The sequence below is a fragment of the Sphaeramia orbicularis genome, chromosome 17 (assembly GCF_902148855.1).
Source record: "Sphaeramia orbicularis chromosome 17, fSphaOr1.1, whole genome shotgun sequence".
Classification (NCBI taxonomy): domain Eukaryota; kingdom Metazoa; phylum Chordata; class Actinopteri; order Kurtiformes; family Apogonidae; genus Sphaeramia; species Sphaeramia orbicularis.
In genome coordinates this window covers 16,758,382-16,777,274 of record NC_043973.1, presented here as the reverse complement: position 1 = coordinate 16,777,274, position 18,893 = coordinate 16,758,382, and the positions used below count along the sequence as shown (strand labels likewise).

Here is an 18,893-nt window from a genome sequence, read left to right as displayed (position 1 = left end):
GTGCTGTTACAGTCTTAGTGGAGTCAACATGAGTATTTGTTTGTCTTTTTATCCCCAGAGGAGTCCAGTTAACAAACCCCTTCTACAGCATCTGGGCGTCTGATGTGGGAACCGAGCTGGCTGTATCTTTTTTTTTTTTTTAAATAAAATAAGAAATAATTCACTACTGCCATATGTGAACATCACCCAGGGTCTTTGACAAGATGCCTGCCAGGCTGAGCGATGCAAGATTCATCAGCACACCTCTTCTCTCGTCTTTCTCCTCCCTCTCTGTCTCTGAGCGTCGCTGGGAAGAGCTTGCTTAGTTTTCCCAACTCACAGTGGGTTGACAAAGGCAGCTGGTCTATAACGGGGTCATCAGACCTTTATAAGACACACTGCCAACTGCTCTGCTTTGCTGCAGACAAGTGCAAGTCATAAGAATTTATAAATAGGGCATATAACCCAACCAGACATTGTTTGACTCGTGCAAATGCAGTAAAAGATATTAATTTTACAAAGCATATTGATTGTGAATATTTGAAACAGTTTCAGTATTTTTTTCTGCACATCAATACACACGTCCCCACACCTTTTATAACTATAAGTTAACACACACTGCACTGACCTATAAGCCCTACCTCCTCACCGTTGTCTCATCATTTGTCAGTCTTATTCTCTCTAGTTGCTCATAATTGGCTGTGGTATATTCCAGCTTTTTTCACCATCATGACAAACAGTTGATATTATTACTTTAACCGTAATATCAGGGATGTGTGTGTCTGTATTTCCTTGACTACTCTCGCCACAGATGGCATTCATAATTGTGGCAGGAATCTGTGCCTGCCTCTACTTCCTCTTCCTCTGCTTCATGGTTTTTCAAGTCTTCCGCAACATCAGTGGTAAGAGGTCCTCACTACCTGCCATGTCCAAGGCCAGACGTCTGCACTATGAGGTGAGTGGTTTGAATACATTTATCATGACCGTTTGTGTTTCCCAGCTACTCAGTGCAAAAGATTCTAACAGACTCATAACATGCAATTTATCGTTACAGGGTCTGATTTTCCGATTTAAGTTCCTCATGTTGGTTACTTTGACCTGTGCTGCTATGACGGTCATCTTCTTCATCATCAGTCAGGTGAGGGGTTATTAGACTAAAGAAAGTGCTTTACTGCTGACTGTTTTATTACCCCGCCCCCCGAAGAGGAGGCAAGGGATACTGTTTTTGATTTGGTTTGTTTTCTTTGATTGTTCACACCCTAGCAGCAAAACTATTGATTGAATTCATACGAAATTGGGTTTATAGATTGCCAGTGACCCAGAAAAGATCTGATTACATTTTGGGAAAAACAGGTCAAAGTTCAAATATTTTATGAAATTTTAAAATCTTTTTTTTCCAATTTACTTATAATGGGTGAAATTTCATATGTCTGTAGCAGCAAAACTATTGGTGGAATTCACACCAAATTGGGTTTATAGATTGCCAGTGACCCAGAATAGATGTGGTTACATTTTGGGAAAAGTAGCTCAAAGTTCAAATTTTTTTAGTAATTTTTTTTTTAATCTTTTTTTTTTCTCTCATTTACTTATGATGGGCAAAATTTCAAATGTCTATGAAAACATCAATTGTGCTTCAGTTTACTTAAAACTTGGCACATAAATAGAGGCAATTGATAGCACACACACAGACTTTATGACATCAGCTGGATCGATGCCAAAATAAACTACAATACGTGCGAGGGGCGGGGTTTGTTTTGCCTGGCAGCACTTGTTTTAGTTTATTTCACTTATTTACAACATCTACACATCAGACATGCATACAAATAAATAGTCATAAATAACCAGAAATGAATGAGCATTTATGACTTGCTGCAGTAAAGAGCAACTATGTGTTGTTTCTGTTTGTTGGTTCAGGTGAATGAGGGCCACTGGCACTGGGGAGAGCACACTGTGCAGGTGAACAGCGCCTTCTTCACTGGTATCTATGGCATGTGGAACCTGTACGTCTTTGCCATCATGTTCCTCTACGCTCCATCTCACAAACGCTATGGAGACGAGCAGTCAAGTGGTCAATGCATCACTGGTAAATACATTTTTCTATCAGATTCTCTGAGTGGAGATGGATGCCATCTCTCATCAAATTTATGGGAAGATCACCACTTCGCTCCATCCAAACTCTGCCAATTTTACCAGATGACAGTGTGTAATTGAGTTCATCAGCTGACTTTGCTACAAACTTTTTCATTCTTGTGTTCTTCCACAAAGCAAGACATTATGAACAATTTCTTCTTTATGATGCCAGTTTGGCAGGGTTCATATGAAACCTGCAGGTGGAATGGGCAGCAATCACACTCGAAGGAAAGAGAATTAGTCAAAAGGGGTAAAACAATGGCAAATATCACTAAAGTTGTGTAAAATTAAGACATTTTTAAAAGCAGTGACTGAGAGAAATGTGTCCAGTTGTAGATTTTTGTGACTGAAATGTCAACAGGACTAAAGGATATAATCTAAAGGGTAGAATGTGGTCACAGATATTTGATGCATTGACTTAAACAGAGGGTGAAGATCCTTGAAGCAAAAACCAGTGGATGTTTTGATCAGTAGTTTTATGCCTAATATTTTAAAACCAGCCAAGAGCTCAGTCATAGGTGACACATCATCCTTTTTCAGTTGAACATAGACCAATAGCACAATGCTGAAACTTATTTCTACAATGTTCTAAAGTATTTTGTTGTGAATCATCATTGTTGGGTTTTGTACAATGCACAGAATAGATTTTAAAAAAGGGGCAAAAAGCCATGTAACAACCTGGAAAAACTCTGAATAAGAAATATTTTGTGAATACATGTCCAAAGAATGCTCCAAAACCCTGAAAAATATTGGCATATCTGAGAGATTCAAGCCAAAAATCCCACATTTACAGTAAGGTCTGGTTAATGAAGTTATTGTGCCTTTAAAGCGTTGCATTGATCGTAGGTCTCTTTAAAGTTATTGAATCTGTGATGTTTCAGTAGCTCTTACTTCATTCTGATGGAGGGCCCGTCCTGTCTCCTGCTGTAAAGCTGCCTATTCATCCAAAGTTTGTTTTTGGAGGAGGGGAGTGGGTTAGTGATTGAGAAGTACCCAGATTCCCAGGGGAAAGAAGGGTCTCTTTGGCCCGAGAGGGTGGTTCTAATGGACAACAGGCTTCCTTCCAGAAGGAAAGGAAAGGAGAAATGAAGAGGGAGGAGAGCAATGAAGTAATGAAAACCATCCATCCATCTCCTGACGTCACTGACACAGTGAGAGAAAGAGGGTTTGAAGTCCTGGAAGCTTTCCCTGAACTGCGTCAGCCGGTCTGAGGGGACAGGGCCTCTCTCCAACTCTGTGTTGATTTACTTTATCTGCTCTTGAGTTTCAGTTCTGTCCTGAACAAGCTGAAAGTATTTATGGAAATGAAATTCAGCTAAAGCAGCTCGAGATGAAACAGAATATGTGATAGAAATGGATAAAACAGTGAGCTGGGTTGTTTGAGAACCAAAACACGTGCACAAAATATTTACAACCACCTTAATGAAGACACTGAACAATCCTAATGTTTTACTTTTATTTTTATTTTTAATCAGTCACTCAGAGCAAAAATGGAATCATGCAAATTTATCAACCAAACATGAATATAAAACCGGAGATAAACGTCATTGCCATCAGTGAAATGATGTCTTATATGTTGTATGTTTAGGTGATACATCTGTGAATCGCTGTTAAAAACAGCTTCACAAAAAAAAAAAAAAAATCACCATCATTTAGAGGAGTGTAGATTTCTAACAAACAGGAGATCAGAGACATTTCAAGTTAACTCACAAAAGGCTCTACAGTAATACGTAGATAGAACCATGTGTCTTTTATTTGAGTATCTATTTTTTTCCCAATTTCTTTTTCACACAACATTTATACTTTCTACCTCTTACATTTTCAAAACTGTCTTTACTTTAATTTTTAACACATTTGAGGTGAATCACCAAGTGTTTTTAATTTTGCATCAATGTGCATGTTCTCAATATCAAGACTGATTCCTACAAAACAAATGAATGGAACAAAAGCACAGAAAAGGTGATGCCTTTCTATATCCATCAAATATCACACACAACAAACAAAACATGGCAAAACTAATTTACAAAAATAAGCCACATGTCGAAAAAGCATCATAATGCTTCAAATTCTATAGGTGAGAGTGGAGTTAATGGTCATTATTTTCAGTACATTTTTTTATTTTCATTTTATAATGATGTGAGGTTCAGTTTACTTTTCACAAACAGGCAGAAAAGGCCTTTAAAAGGTTTTTTGTTTTTTTGTTTTGTTTTTTTTTTACTAATTGAATTGTCTTCTTGCACAATAATCTGTACTTCTATTATAGTTTAAAGGTCAGTGTATTTCTGCCATCTCTAGAAAACCATAATATTCCTTTAACGGTGCAATAAATGAAGAAAATTAAGTTGATGGAAAAAAAATGAAGAGATCTAGAACCTCCTGTTCTGTGATGTGATGCTGTTGTTGACTGTTCGTATCTATGTTTGCAGGAGATGCTGGAGCGAACAGCGGTGAGGACATCCAGCTGACCACCACCATCACCCATGTGGACGGCCCCACTGAGATCTACAAGATGACCGGCAAAGAGGCCCAGGAGTAGACGTCACACTGTTATTCAGACGCCCCACTGCTACCTACTGCTCCAACGTCCCCCTCCCCTAGATATGTAACCATTCAGCTTTTTCTCTTTACATCAATTCCAACGACAGTCCACCCTGCATGTGCTCTCCAGTCTCTCAAAATGTCTATGTCCGAACACTAAATCCTGACTGTGTGACTTGTTCGTGTTTCCCGACTCCTGAGTTCTTACGGAATCTCCCAAAGGCTGAATATTATCACCGCTCATATCAGTCCTTTTTCAATTCGTAGTGGAGCGTTGTCATACATTTCAAACTTAAGGTAAACTGTGTTGTGTTTGTAAATGCTACACAATGCTTTTGACACAGTCAGGTACAAAAAGCTGCTTTATCAAAAAAAAAAAAAAAATGTAAGTGTAAAGAAAACCATTCATGGAGGTCAGAAGTTGCACTTTGTAGCCAGCACACTCCATTTTTTTTTTTTTTTTTTTTTAACAGTACAGTTTGGTTAAACTGCTGACTGAAAAGGCCTGAGATTTGGGCAGATGTTACTTAACCACTCGGTTTGTTTTCTGCTTTATTTACCAGTTACACTCCCACCATTTCACACATGTATACTCTCCCATAGAACGTAGACGATGTGGGGTCCTGCTGTCAGTCATCGTCCTTGAAGTGGTGGAGTTTTGCTTTCTTTTCTTTTTTTATATCATTGGGGAAAATGTACAGACCACATAGCCACTTTGGAAATGCATACTGTACATTCATTATGTTACAATGTAGATATCTATTTTTTATAAAGTGCTTATTTTCAACTTCATAAACTTTATGCATCAATAAATTGTTGACAGGTATGATTTGAAGTTGATTGTAGCCTATTACACATGGTTTTTAGTTTTTGGCTTTTTATGCTTATTTAAATAAAACTGTTTACTTAATATTCTGGCGTTGTTTGTTTTCCATGTATTACCATATTGTTTGTACCTACATTTACATTTTAAGTTGTTTTTACTGTGTATAACCTCTATCTAAATATGAGTCTGTATTCATGTAGGGATGGTGCCTCTGCATGGCTCACAGCAGAACAACAAACCAGTTTTCACTTTCCTCACAGCAGTCAAGCTGGAGAAAGACGGCAAGTGTGAGAGAGGAAGTGTGGACTTTAGACGTAAAAGCATAGATTTTAAGTATACTCTGAACAATCTGGAAAAAAGCTTTTAACTGATGTATCAAAAAACAACACATTTATCATATTGAAACTTTGCTCTTGCAAATTAAGGTGCAAATCCATTGAGATGCAAATCAATACAAAGTGAAACAATTCAGTACTTGACACATTTAGCAAATTATATATTACTTTTAACATTTTAGTTGATGTTAGTTACTTGATGTATGTGAATTCATCAAATCACTTAATCTTTCTGGATTCACTTTACTGCTGCATTTATGTTTTATTATATAAATGTACGTGCTGTAGATGTTTAATGCTGAGCTTATCTGAACACCCTTATATCTGGCTGAGTAACTGAATACACTGCAACACATATTTTATAAGATCTTCATGTGTTTGTAGATTTGATGTCATGAGTTCAGAATAACATGCTTATTTATTTTTACAGTTAAGAGGGTTTTGAAGAATTTATTTAGATAAAGAATTAAGTTTATTTTGAGTACAAACCTTTTGTAACAAGTTACTGCTGATATCAGCAGTTTGACTTTTAAAGTTTGAATGCAAATCTTGTAATACACTCTAATGCTCAAATATGTAATAGCTGATGATGTTTGGGACAAAGTCATGCAATTATCTTACAGTGGGCATTAATTGTGGTTACATTACTTAACTAGGAGAGTAATCAATATATACATGTTGAAATATTATCATTTCATTCTGTTTTTATCTGTGTAACTACAGTACTTTGGTTATTATGGACCAATCTTGTTAATAATATTTGAAGAAATTCATTCAAAGTTTCAAAATATTCAAAGATTTTTTTTTTTTTTTTAATTGTTGACTTATTAGATAGGACATACAGAGAATTGAGATACTGTTTCTCTTGCATTGCTATTTAAGGGTGTACTCACACCAGGAAAGTCCGATAGTTCACTTGCTTTGGTCCGGACCAATTTTTTTTATTTTTTATTTTTTTAATGTGGTGCGGTTCGTATTCACACTGTACATTTTTGTAAGTGGACCAAAATCTGTAAACAAAACCACGTGTGCTGAGGTCGTTCAACCACTGGACAGAAATGAGCAGTGTCCATTAAAGCGCTCAGTCCAAAGTGAAAGGACAGAATCATGGACATTTTGCTGCTGTTTTTGTTATCGTCATAGTGGTTTTTACAGATGCAGACGTCTGCACAAGTGTTTGAGCAGCAAGAGCGTCTGATGCAACGTCAGGTTTACAATATTGTAGAATTCATTTCTCAATGACGAAGACACAGGGCAAGACGGCTATGGAGGACGGCGCTCATGTGTGCACATCATGTTGTGACTGTTGGTCTGATTCACAAGACAGAACAGGTCTGAAGTGTGAATTCTGCTAGTTTATGAAAAGACTGTTCTCCAAAAGCATTAGTGCTCCGTACTGCTTACCTATGTGTATCTATGCTATATCACCGTTCAGTTTAGCCAGGTACAGAATTCCTTAACGCAGGTAAAGTTTGCTGGGGCTGATGAAGTCATTTATTATTTCAAGCACAACAGACAAATCTAACCGTCATCCTAATCATTCTCTCGCTGAACAAGCTGAAAACGTCGGAGTTTTTATATGTCCTTTCTAGCAGCTGTGTTATATGCACATCTGCCCAGAGGCAGCGTGTCACTTCGAGCTCCAAATTTGACCAGGGCTCATTTTCAGCTCCGTAGCCTATCCTCACTCTGAGCGCTTCTCTGGTAAAACTCTGTTGTCCATAATGCTCGACGCACGACGGGAGCTCGTTAGGTACAAAAAACCCAACTGTGTCGGATCGGGTCCGGTCTGCTTTCACACCTCAGACGAACCGCACCAGGGTTCGTATGGAACCGCACCGAGACCACCTCTTCAACTGGGTCTCGGTTCGCTTGTTTGGTCCGGAACAGAGTTCGGTGGTTTTTATTCACACCAGCCCAAAAGGTCCGAACCAAGGGAGCAAACGAACTCTGGTCCGTTTTAAACGGACCAAACAAGGCAGGTGTGAATACACCCTAAATGTCATGCAATTAAAAAATAAATAAATAAATAAATAAATAAAAGTAGAATAAGGCTAAGTAAAGTGGTATAAAAGATAAACTATGATACAATATAAAGTAGTAGCATAGTAGTTTTTATTATTGTGTTTTTACTACGGTTTGTTTTTTAAGTTTGTGGATACTGCTGGAACCTGTAAATTTCCCTGTGGGATGAATAAAGTATCTATCTATCTATCTATCTATCTATCTATCTATCTATCTATCTATCTATCTATCTATCTATCTATCTATCTATCTATCTATCTATCTATCTATCTATCTATCTATCTATCTAGTGCAATACAGTTATGACAGCAATATGGTGATGAAAGATGAGGAGGAGCAAAATGGAACAAAACAGCAGCAAATATGACAATAAAAAAAGTGTGACCAGGGCGTTAAAGGTGTATAATTTGCTAAACTGTAAAAGTTATATATTCCCTGGACCTTTGTACTAGTCCGGGTTTCGTAAACATCGGAGGTTTTATGTTGAAGGGGCAAACCGGAAGTGCCGTGTGCACCACGGGTGGTTGACCGTGGGGAACATCCGCCAGTGTCTCGGTGGGTCCGCCTCTCACCTCCGACTAAATTCTGCCGTCCTCGTCTCGAAACGTCCAAGTGGATGAGGAAAAAGGAAAGGGGGGAGAAGGACAAACTGCTCGAACTGAGAAGAAAAAGTCAGCGACAATTAAATATTAACACGAACAGCGGCGGAAAGTGATTGCGGTGGGACTCGGCAGCTTTGAAGTCCGCGGTGTGTTTTTATGGTTGTGGACGCGTTAGTGTAGTTGTGACATTGCAGAGGGAAAAGGTCTCCTCCCAGTCTGTTGACGGATACAGTTTGGCTTCAGTCAGCGGACACACGGCGAGACCTGAGTGTACATTAACCCGGCCAGGTAAGACCTCCAATGTGTCCGTAAAGTGTCCACGAACAGAGAATGAAACGCGCTTTTTAACCAAGCAACAGTTGGTTCGTTGGTCTGAGTCTGGTGACACGTTCAGGGTCTGTTCAGTCCGTCATGATTAAACCCAACACCGTAGATATTAGTGTTTGATTTGTCATCTTCGTGTGGTGTTTTACTGTGGTATTCAACAGGTGAGGGCTCAGTCTGGGGGGGTTTACTCCACAGACTGGACTGTCTGGGCCTTTACTCTGATTATTCCCACAGGCCCCACCTACTGTGTTTGCCACAAATGACTTATTCTGGAAAGCACACAGATTATCCCACAGAAAAAGAACATTTGAACTGACCTTTTTTTTTTTTTTTTTTATTGGTCCATGCAGTGCTTTGAAAAAACCCAGTGGACTGTTTTCATGGTCTGGATGGTTCTGGCAAATTACATCTTTAAATGCAGGGGTGTCAAACTCATTTTAGTTCAGGGGCCACATTCACCCCAATTTGATCTCAAGTGGGCCGGACCAGTAAAATAATAACAGTGAAAAAAAGTAAAATTATATTATGATCAGGTTTACATCTACAACGTTTCCTTAAAAATCTGGATAACATGAACACTTTGAATTGTTTTAAGAAAAACAAGTGTAATTTTAACCCTCTGGTATCCCGTCCAGCAAGGCCCTTACTAAGCACCAAGGGTGCGTTTTTCGCGCACTTGTGGAATAATGTCCAAAAAATTTTCATACAGTTTGTTTTTAATTCTTTTACACTTTTTGATATTTCATCAACTTGAGCCGTAAATAAAAATACCGAATACTCAATAATTGTCACATTTTTTAACCCTTTAAATGCCGTGTTTGTAATGTAAACAAACCTTTTTTTTTTTTTGATGCAAAAAACACACAAAAAAATTGTTTTTTCAAAATACTGCATAAAAAGTGGATCACATATTATTTGATTTTTGCAGCCTGGCATATGTCAGTGATTAACTCCAACACTGGTTAATTTGCATTATTATTTTTGGTGCTAGGTCAAATGTTCAAAAATACTAACATCTGTCACCAAGTGTGCGTAAAACGCACACTTATAAATAAAACTATTAAATGTTATATATTGATTTATTTTTCTGCTCTAACTTGATTTTATTTTTGTAAATCCAGGTCAGCCCTAATCATACATGTCAAATGGAAGAAATAGTGCGTTTTAGGCACACTTGGGAGACAGATGCTAGTCTTGTAATTTTCTTTTGTTTACAATGTGAAAATTGTAGTTGGTGGCCAGAATTTTAGAGATCATGCAAAAATGAACAACTTTTGAATTCTAACCTTATTTAAATTGTGAAAAATGATATGAAGTTTTTTTAAAACGAAGTGCAAAGTGTGCGTAAAAGGTGTGCCCGGATACCAGAGGGTTAACAATATTATGCCTCAGTTTATCAGTTTATCACAGGGATTAAAGTTCTCCGTCACCACGACGGATTTCCGTCAAATGGAAAAACTGAGGGGGGAAAAAGTCATATTGAAGTAACTTCCTCACGTGTTTCGCGGAGTCCAGTCGGCACCGCGATCCTGTCCTGGGTCTGCAGGTGTTTAACACAGGGGGCTGATAGGTTTAACAGTGATGATAATAAGATGACTTCTTTATTTTTGTGTCGGGAGGACAGATTGATGACTATTTCTCTTTGGAAGGAAACGCTGCTCATTCTGTGCCTCAGAAACACATGGACAAGTTCAGCTTTACCGAAGTTCAGCCTCCAGACGCTAACTTTAGTTTAGTGCTAACAAGTAGCTTTCATTATGAAAGAACCACAGCGAAAAGGGAAGAAGACAGAACTGATCTGCATGGACTTTCATGTTTGGGTTCATAGCTGATCTCCTCTTGCCGGTATATGACTAGTGTTTGTGTTTGTGTGTATGTGCCCTTCCCGTGCGTGCGGCTGTGCGCGCCGCGGCCTTACGCGGTTACGCGCCCGACTGCATAAGTGCTTTATTTTGACCCGTTTAGCATCTTATTTCTATCTGTGTGGTACAGTACGAAGATAAAATTGAATGAATGAGTAACACCCTTGGTATTTGCAGTGCCAGAAAGCAGAAAAAATAAAATATTAGTTGGTTAGGGTTACATTTACACATTTTCCCCAAAATTCATGTGCTGTTGGAGTTGGAGTTATGTTTTAGGAGTTTCTAAATTGTTAAATGAAAAGTTTTTCACTCATTTTTTGCAGTAAGGTTTTCTTCTAGTTATTATTTTCACTTGCTTCAAAGGTTTTCATACCCTTTAAAATTAACCAGAGAGCACCAAAATTGACCTGAAGCTTTAAAAATTTTCTGGGGGAGGACCCCCAGACCCCCCACCAATACCACTCATGACATTTTTCTATCCATGTTACTAATCTTCTACACCTGTACACTCTCCCATTCAGTGTGTTTTACAGTATTGCCAAATTTGACTATATAAACTTGAACGCTATAGTAGTATTGGATTGCATCATTTTTAATAGTGGCCACTGATTTTGACCAGAAGAAAATTTTCAGTCAGATGAAAAATTTTTGCTTTAATCTCTGACCTAGAAAAAAATAAAAGAATGGACCTTATATTTTCCCAAACGTATTAAAATCACCCTGTAATGTAATTCCAGAAACTAAAGGAGATACTCTTTGATTTCCACTTGGTCAGTGTTAGTCTCTTATTCAGTCAGTAGACCAAAGCTAACGTATCCTTTTAACGTTTGTGTTTTCTGGTGTCTCCTCCGTCACCGCTCCACTGTTTCCTCAGGTTGATGCATCTGCTTCCAATCTGAACACCAACGACGTGTTCGTGCTGAAAACTTCCAGTGCTCTGTTTGTCTGGCGAGGACAGGGCGCCACTGATGAGGAGATGGACGCAGCCAAGCATGTGACGAGCTTCCTGGGGGCAGCGTCACTCAAGTATCGGAGAGCAAGGAGCCAGGTGGGTGTCCTCTGAAACCCAGAATGAACTGGAGGAGATCAAGGTCACTTTGTATTTGTCAGCCATAAATCCATGTTTAAGTGTTGAAGGTGATCTGTCAGGGGATGGGGATACTTTACACATATTTGTTAGGTAGATACTCATTAGGTAAATCCATTAGTATAATGACTGCAGTAATTTACAACCCTTTTATGAAATACAGTGGTGGAAAAAAGGTTTTGGACACATGCACACATGCATTTGTGATATATTGCATTAACAATCGCTCTTAAGTCATTGAACTCTGTCAAATATTCCTCCATGGAGGTCAAAACTGGATGTTTCAGCAGATAATGGGCCAGTGTATCTTTTAGTAATTGATTTTCTTTTCAGAAACAAAGAAAAACTAGTGGATGGTTGATTTTCTTTTTTAAAATAGAAGAATTAAAATTGAATTTCAAAGCGTTTTTCTTTTTAGTGTCAAAACAGATAAACCAAATATTAAAAAACTGACTGATTTTCGTTCTCTCTTTCTAATAACATAAAAGAAAGTTCCTACCCGACAGAAATGAAAAAACGGACAGTTTGTACGAAACCAGGACATCATAGACATTCGTGGAGGGAGCATGTCTACGATATCCAGATTTCATGTGAACTGGAAGATTCATACAAACCCATTGTTTGTAAGAATATTTGTGACCTCGATGACATTTGTGCTCTTTCCTTGAAAATGACAACATCTGGTCGCAGAAAATGAAAAAAAAAACAGGCATTTTTGGTCAGTTTTTACATTTCTGTTTTTTATTTTAATTCTTCGATTTTAGAACAAAAATCAGTTAACCACTAGTTTTTCTTTTGTTTCTGAAAAGAAAATCCAATTACCAAAAGGTACACTAATCATAAGGAAACACATCCAGGACATGACAGGTTGAAACTGTCAAGAATTTAGCTTTGTTATTTTTTTTCTTGTTAACAATAAACAAAAAAAAAAGAATAATTTGCATTTGTTCGTATCTGTCTTTTCCGGAAGTATTTCATGATATTTGAGATTGGCTAATATTTAAGTCTAAATCTATTCAGTATAAAATAACTTATCTAACCTATTTAAAGTTAGTTTTATAGGTATTTTTCGAGTCATGTTACTCTCACAGACCCTGATCTCCACACTCTGTCATTGACTTTTCATGTTATCTGGGTTGTTTGTCTAGTTCTTAGGTGGTACTGAACACAGGATGCTCCAAAATAGTGTCAGGAGAATATTTATTTTTGTAGAATGTGCACACGATGAAGCACACCATGGTATTAAAATGACTAAATCCCAATGGAAGAGAATGACATATAAACAGACGAGTTGTGTGTTTTTGTCAAAACTTGCTTTTTTGCAGAGTGTAGTTGTAGTTTTAGTCTGGAGTTTGTGGTTCTTTCATGTAGTTAAGGGGACTTTGAAGAAAAACAGACAGAAAGTAGAAGGAAGGAGAATGAGAATCTGAACACTGCACAATTTAAATATTCATTCTTATTCAAGCAGCGTACTTCAAGTGAACCAGACAAGAGTCATTTCAAATATTATTCTCGTCATTTTTAGTCCTACACAGAACAGAACAGAACAGAAACGTCTATCAGGTCAGAGATTTTAAAAGTGTAACATTGTGTGAGTTGGAGTCAGAGTTTTTATAAGCAGCTATCTTCACCTTTTTGGATAAACAGAGCTAATACAACATAATGCAATTGATCCCTTTCTTGGGTTTGAAGCTGAATTAGTCCTTTGTAGCTAATTATTTTCTACATGTTCAACTTTAGTCTCAGTTTAATATTTGAGATTCAGATTAATTTATTTTTCAGGTTGTTTTTATTCTCTAATGCAGGGGTGTCAAACTCATTTTCTTCCGGGGGCCACATTCAGCCCAAATTAATCTGAAGTGGGCCAGACCAGTCAAATAATAGCATGATAACCAATAAATAATGACAACTCAAAATTGTTTTAGTGCAAAAAATAACATTCAACTATGCCAATATTTACATTTAGAAACTATCCAAACAAAAACGATGTGAATAACCTGAAAAGAATGGAATTTGTTAAGAAATATAAGTACAATTTTATCAATATTATGCCTCAACTTATCATTTATACGTATGCAATACAGATCAGATCTACAAAGGCACAAAACATGTAGTAACAGGCAGAATATTGTTAAAATTGCACTTAACTTTCTTCAGTTATTTCAGGTTGTTCATATTTGCTCAAGTTATTCACATTTTAAAGGATAATTTATTGATGTAAACATTTTCATAATTTAATGTTATTTGCACTAAATCAAAGAGAAATAATTGGTACTGTCATTATTTATAGGTTATTATGATATTTTTTTGAGTTTGATGCCCTAACTTGCACTTTGCAAATTCATCCCGCGGGCTGGATTAGAACCTTTGGCGGGCTGGTTTTGGCCCCAGGCCGCATGTTTGACGCCTGTGATATAATGGAAGCAGTTTAAGTTGTAAAGCAAAGTACAATGACTCAAAATAACTTAGTGCAACTGTCTGAGTACAGATTTTTTGTTTGTTAAACAGCAGAACTGTGTCTGCAACTGCTCTGTAATGACAGTTACTCTGGTTACTGTAAGAAGTTGCACTGATTTACCAAATATGGGTTTAAAAGTTAGAAATTCCCACCACGTCTAATTGCTGTGCATATCTAGCTTCTCTATCAGGTTACACTGGTAGGTCTAATGAGACTTAAACTAGTCATGACTCAGCTCTGAATCCTGTGTCTGAACTTTTCTATGTTAGTTTACATTGTTTAAGGTGGTGGGCATCATTTACTTCTTATCATCAGACAAAAAAAAAAATCATGAAATATGTGATTAATGACTTAAATGCTTTCTTTCTTTTTAGCTGAGTTCTGGTCTGCTCTGGGAGGTAAGCAGGACTACCAGACCTCCAAGAGTCTGAGGAACATGGTCAAACCTCCACGTCTCTTTGGCTGCTCCAACAAAACTGGAACTCACTGTAAGTCACAGAGTATAAGAGTAAGAGAGAGGGATGAGTTTATGTTTTATATGTGGTGATTGTTTTGTTAACACTTCTTTTTTCTTCCACTCAGGTTGAAGAAGTACCAGAAGATTTCACTCAGTCAGATCTGGCCACTGATGATGTTATGCTTCTGGATACATGGGACCAGGTATGGAGCGGTTATTAATGCTGAAATATTTTGTTTCACACACTCTTAAAAATACTTTTCTGAAAACTGAATCCATCTCTCTTTTCTGCAGATCTTCATTTGGATTGGCAGTGACGCTAATGCAGAGGAGAGGAGCGGAGCTCCTAAAATAGGTTTGTCTCACTGAAGCCCTGAAGGGAAAACAAATGCTCCACTTACAGTAATGCTGTTACTGCAGATAGAGGATGTAGATCGGGGGTGTCAAACTCATTTTAGTTCAGAGGCCACATTAAGCCGAATTTGATCTGAAGTGGGCCGGACCAGTAAAATATTAACATAATTATATATAAATAATGTCAACTACGAAATTTCCTCTATGCTATAGAGCTAAAAAAGTAAAATTATCGGATGAAAATGTTTACATCTACCACCTATCCTTTATAACATGGGTGTCAAACTCATTTTAGTTCAGGGGAGAAATTCAGCTGAATTTGATCTGAAGTGGGTTGGACCAGGGAAATAATAACATAATATATAAATGATTTCAACTCCAAACTTTCCTTACATGATGAAAGTTTACATCTATAAACTGTTCTTTAAAACAATGTGAACATGAACATGAACACCCTAAAATTTGTTAAGTAAATAAGTGCAATTTTAACAATATTCTACCTCAGTTTATCATTGACGTCATGTTCATTACAACTTACAGATCACAGTGGATCTACAAATACACTAAATATTCAGTAACAGGCAGAATATTATCAAAATTACACTTACGTCTCCTCAGACATTTCAGGTTTTTCATATTTGTTCAGGATATTTACGTTTTCTGTGAAATTACCGTTTGTTTTAGTGTAAATACAGGAAAATTACATGAAAATATTTACATTTACAAAAAGAAAAATTGGAGTTGTAAGAATTTCTAGGTTATTATGATAATATTTTTCCCGGTCTGTATGTGGAACCTGAACCAAATTTTCTGTGATCATCTTAAGTGCAATTTTTGCATTTCACAAATTCTTCCTGCGGGCTGGATTGGAACCTTTGGTGGGCCGCATTTGGCCTCCAGGCCGTATGTTTGACACCCCTGATGTAGATGGAGAATTAACTGAACAATGAAAATGCAAAAGTAAAAGTTAAAAAAAATCTAAAAGTGATTATTCTGCTTCTGAATACTGTGTGTGGTAGATGCAACGTGTTCTGGTTTTCTGTTTCTTATCTTTTTGCATCTTCTTGTGCAGCAAAAGACTATGTGGACTCTGACCCGTCTGGTCGCAGTGGACTACCCATCACCACCATAAAACAGGGAGCAGAGCCCCCGACTTTCACAGGCTGGTTCCAGGCTTGGGATGCCAAGATGTGGGATACAGATCGACTGGCAAAAATATTTGGACATTCCTGAAGCTGCAGGCCCTTCCTCCCAGTCTAACCTATCCAGCACCTTCTATTGCCGTTATGTTTACCTTAACCCTAAGTGCCAAAACCAATGTTGTTGTTGTTGTTGTCAGGTTGAGGCTGGCTTGATGCAGTGCACCAGGCCTAATAAACAGGAATATGTCACATAAGCAGTTATATAATATCCTTTTGTATCACTGATAGAGGTGGTTTATTGATCTATAGCATCCGACAGTTTGTCCCTCTGTTAATTAGAGCATCTAATATGAATAAGAAATAAGTAAGAAAGCCATATCACACTCCCGGTCATATCCTGTGTTTCTGTTTGCCCTCTTTTACTGCATTACATTTGTATCCAGAATACATTGTCATGCTTTCCTTTACGTTCTGTCTGTTTTAACAGAGTATTTCTGTACTTTCATAGTGAACCAGTACACTTACAGAGACTCCACTGCTACATTGTGTGTTTTGTCACTGGTACGGAATACTTTTATTTGCATGCTGCATTTGTTAAAAATCTAATCCTGTGCTTGACAACATTTCTAAAAGGTGTGGATGTTATGTAGCCTAAACACAGTCTAATGTGTCAACTCTGCGACTAGTATTTGACCCTGAAATGCTCACATGGAGTGGTTTTAAATAAACTTCCAGTGTTTCAAACCTGTGTCTTAAAGCGTTTTGAATGGTATGAAGAAACCTATTTCTGCAACACCAGCTCATTTATACTTTTATATCAAACATACAGTCAGGTTTGTCGTGCGGCTCCTCTCTCTCGGGAAGAGAGAATGGCTCTCGGCATCTGTCTGAGTAGGAAGAAAACATGAAAGATGAATTCACAGCTGTGCTATCCTTCAGTCTGTGCAGAAATAAAGGGCACATACAGGCTGGGAATCAGACTACTTTAACTAGTCTGTTGGATAACCACTGTAAACTTCATATAAAGACCAACATACACATGCCTCATTGGCAATCTTACACACACATATTATGGAATTATTTGTATAAGTATTCTGATCCTTAAGTAAAAGTGCTAATACCACACTGTAAAAAATACTCATCTGCACTTAAAAGCTTAGTTGAGTAAATTTATATATTATCATCAAGATGGAGGTATGAAAAGTAGAAAAAGCCAATGAACAGCAAAATGGCATCATAATTTTTAATGTTTGACTAATTTTGCTGTTGCATTCATGCGTATGTTACATTTTACCGCTGTAAATGTTTAAGGTTAAGTTCATTTGAAATACTAGAAGCACTCGGAGAGCGCAGACCTCCGCCAAGGCTGATCAGTGCCCCCCCCCCCCCCCCCGATCACCACCAAAATTTAATCATTTCTTCCTTATCCCATTTCCAACAAACCCTGAAAATTTCATCAAAATCTGTCCATGACTTTTTGAGTTATGTTGCACACTAACGGACAGACAAACAAACAAACAGACAAACAAACAAACCCTGGCAAAAACATAACCTCCTTGGCGGAGGTAACTACAAATACTGTGGATAGTTCAATCTACAGCGATGCATCATAATCTGTAAGATCACCCCAGGTTTGTAGCTGTCCTCTGAGAAACACATGTCAGCTTTGGGGACATGTTTTTCCATTTTCAATGCCTTTTCCTATTTTTTTCCTCAAGCCCTGAAGGTGTCATGTCGGCTTCTGGACTTTGTCTGTCTTTTCTGTTTTGTTTGTCATTTCCTGTTTTATTTTGTTAAGTTTCCCTCATGTGTCTTGTCTGTTGTCTTTACTTCCTTTTGTGTTCACCTTTCACCTGATTACCTTGCTCCTCCCTGATTATCTCCACCTGTGTCTCATTGTCTTCCCGCCCTCTTGTGTATTTAAACCCTGTGTCTTCCCCTGTTCCTTTGCCAGTTTGTGCTCTGCAACTCGTTGTATTCACTTACCAGCGTTTCTTGGATCCTGTTTGTTCGTCTGCCGTGTTTGACCTGTTTTCGTCCCTCGACCTTCGATTCAGCCTGACCTCTTCCTGCCTGCCTGTTCCCGACCTGGTTCGTACCCGACTCTATCTCTGCCTGCTCCCTTTATTACCTCAGCCTCCAACGTTAACCTGTGCTTCGACCTCCGCCTGGATTACTACCGTGAGTTTGCTCGTCCCCTATGTACCGTTGCTCGATTGATTGTTTTCCCGTGTATGACCTGGCTTGTCTATTAACCACCCTCTGTCTGTCCCTAGTGGGGATTCCGTGGGGGTTTTCCCGACTCGGCCGAGTCGGCCGTCTGTCTATCCCACCCGCAGCCCAGACGTTTACCCCCGGAACCGGAGGCCTCTCAGAAGACAAATATTCTCTGTGTAGAGTTTTTTCTTCTGTAAAAGTGTTTAATAAAAACACTAAATCTTATTCGGTATTTGTGGTCTTGCTTTTGGGTTCTGCCTCTGTACTCAGTCTATTACAGAAGGCACCCTCACTCCCCTGAACATGATCTTTCAAAATCATTGCATTCACAGATATATGGTTTTCATTGGACAGACAGTTGATGAAGAAAAGAATATGCAAAGTAACTAAAAACTACATGTAACTAAAGCTGTCAGACAGATGTACATGTGGAGTAAAAACTACAATAGTTATGTTAGATGTACAAAGATAAGTATGAAGTTGCATGAATAATCACCTCTTACGTGTTCTCAAGTAGTCCAACAGTACATCTGTAACTAGAAGCACTCGGAGAG

General features: G+C 38.0%; 1 protein-coding gene and 1 long non-coding RNA gene across 2 annotated transcripts in view; both read left to right on the top strand.

Annotated features, from left to right (window-relative positions):
• LOC115437545 (protein wntless homolog) overlaps window positions 1–5,559 on the top strand; it is a 28,324-nt gene extending 22,765 nt beyond the window's left edge. Inside the window, exons 8-12 of the mRNA XM_030160778.1 lie at window positions 59–122; window positions 791–934; window positions 1,034–1,117; window positions 1,894–2,062; window positions 4,536–5,559. Of these exons, the coding sequence (XP_030016638.1) occupies window positions 59–122; window positions 791–934; window positions 1,034–1,117; window positions 1,894–2,062; window positions 4,536–4,645 (571 nt within the window). The 3' untranslated portion in view covers window positions 4,646–5,559. The remainder of the gene's footprint in view (window positions 1–58; window positions 123–790; window positions 935–1,033; window positions 1,118–1,893; window positions 2,063–4,535) is intronic.
• Window positions 5,560–8,407: 2,848 nt separating this feature from the next.
• Window positions 8,408–16,866, top strand: LOC115437547 (uncharacterized). Its single transcript, XR_003937946.1, has 6 exons — window positions 8,408–8,723; window positions 11,499–11,672; window positions 14,544–14,657; window positions 14,752–14,829; window positions 14,921–14,981; window positions 16,053–16,866. It is a non-coding gene; the product is annotated as an uncharacterized LOC115437547 (long non-coding RNA).
• The last annotated feature ends 2,027 nt before the right edge of the window (window positions 16,867–18,893 follow it).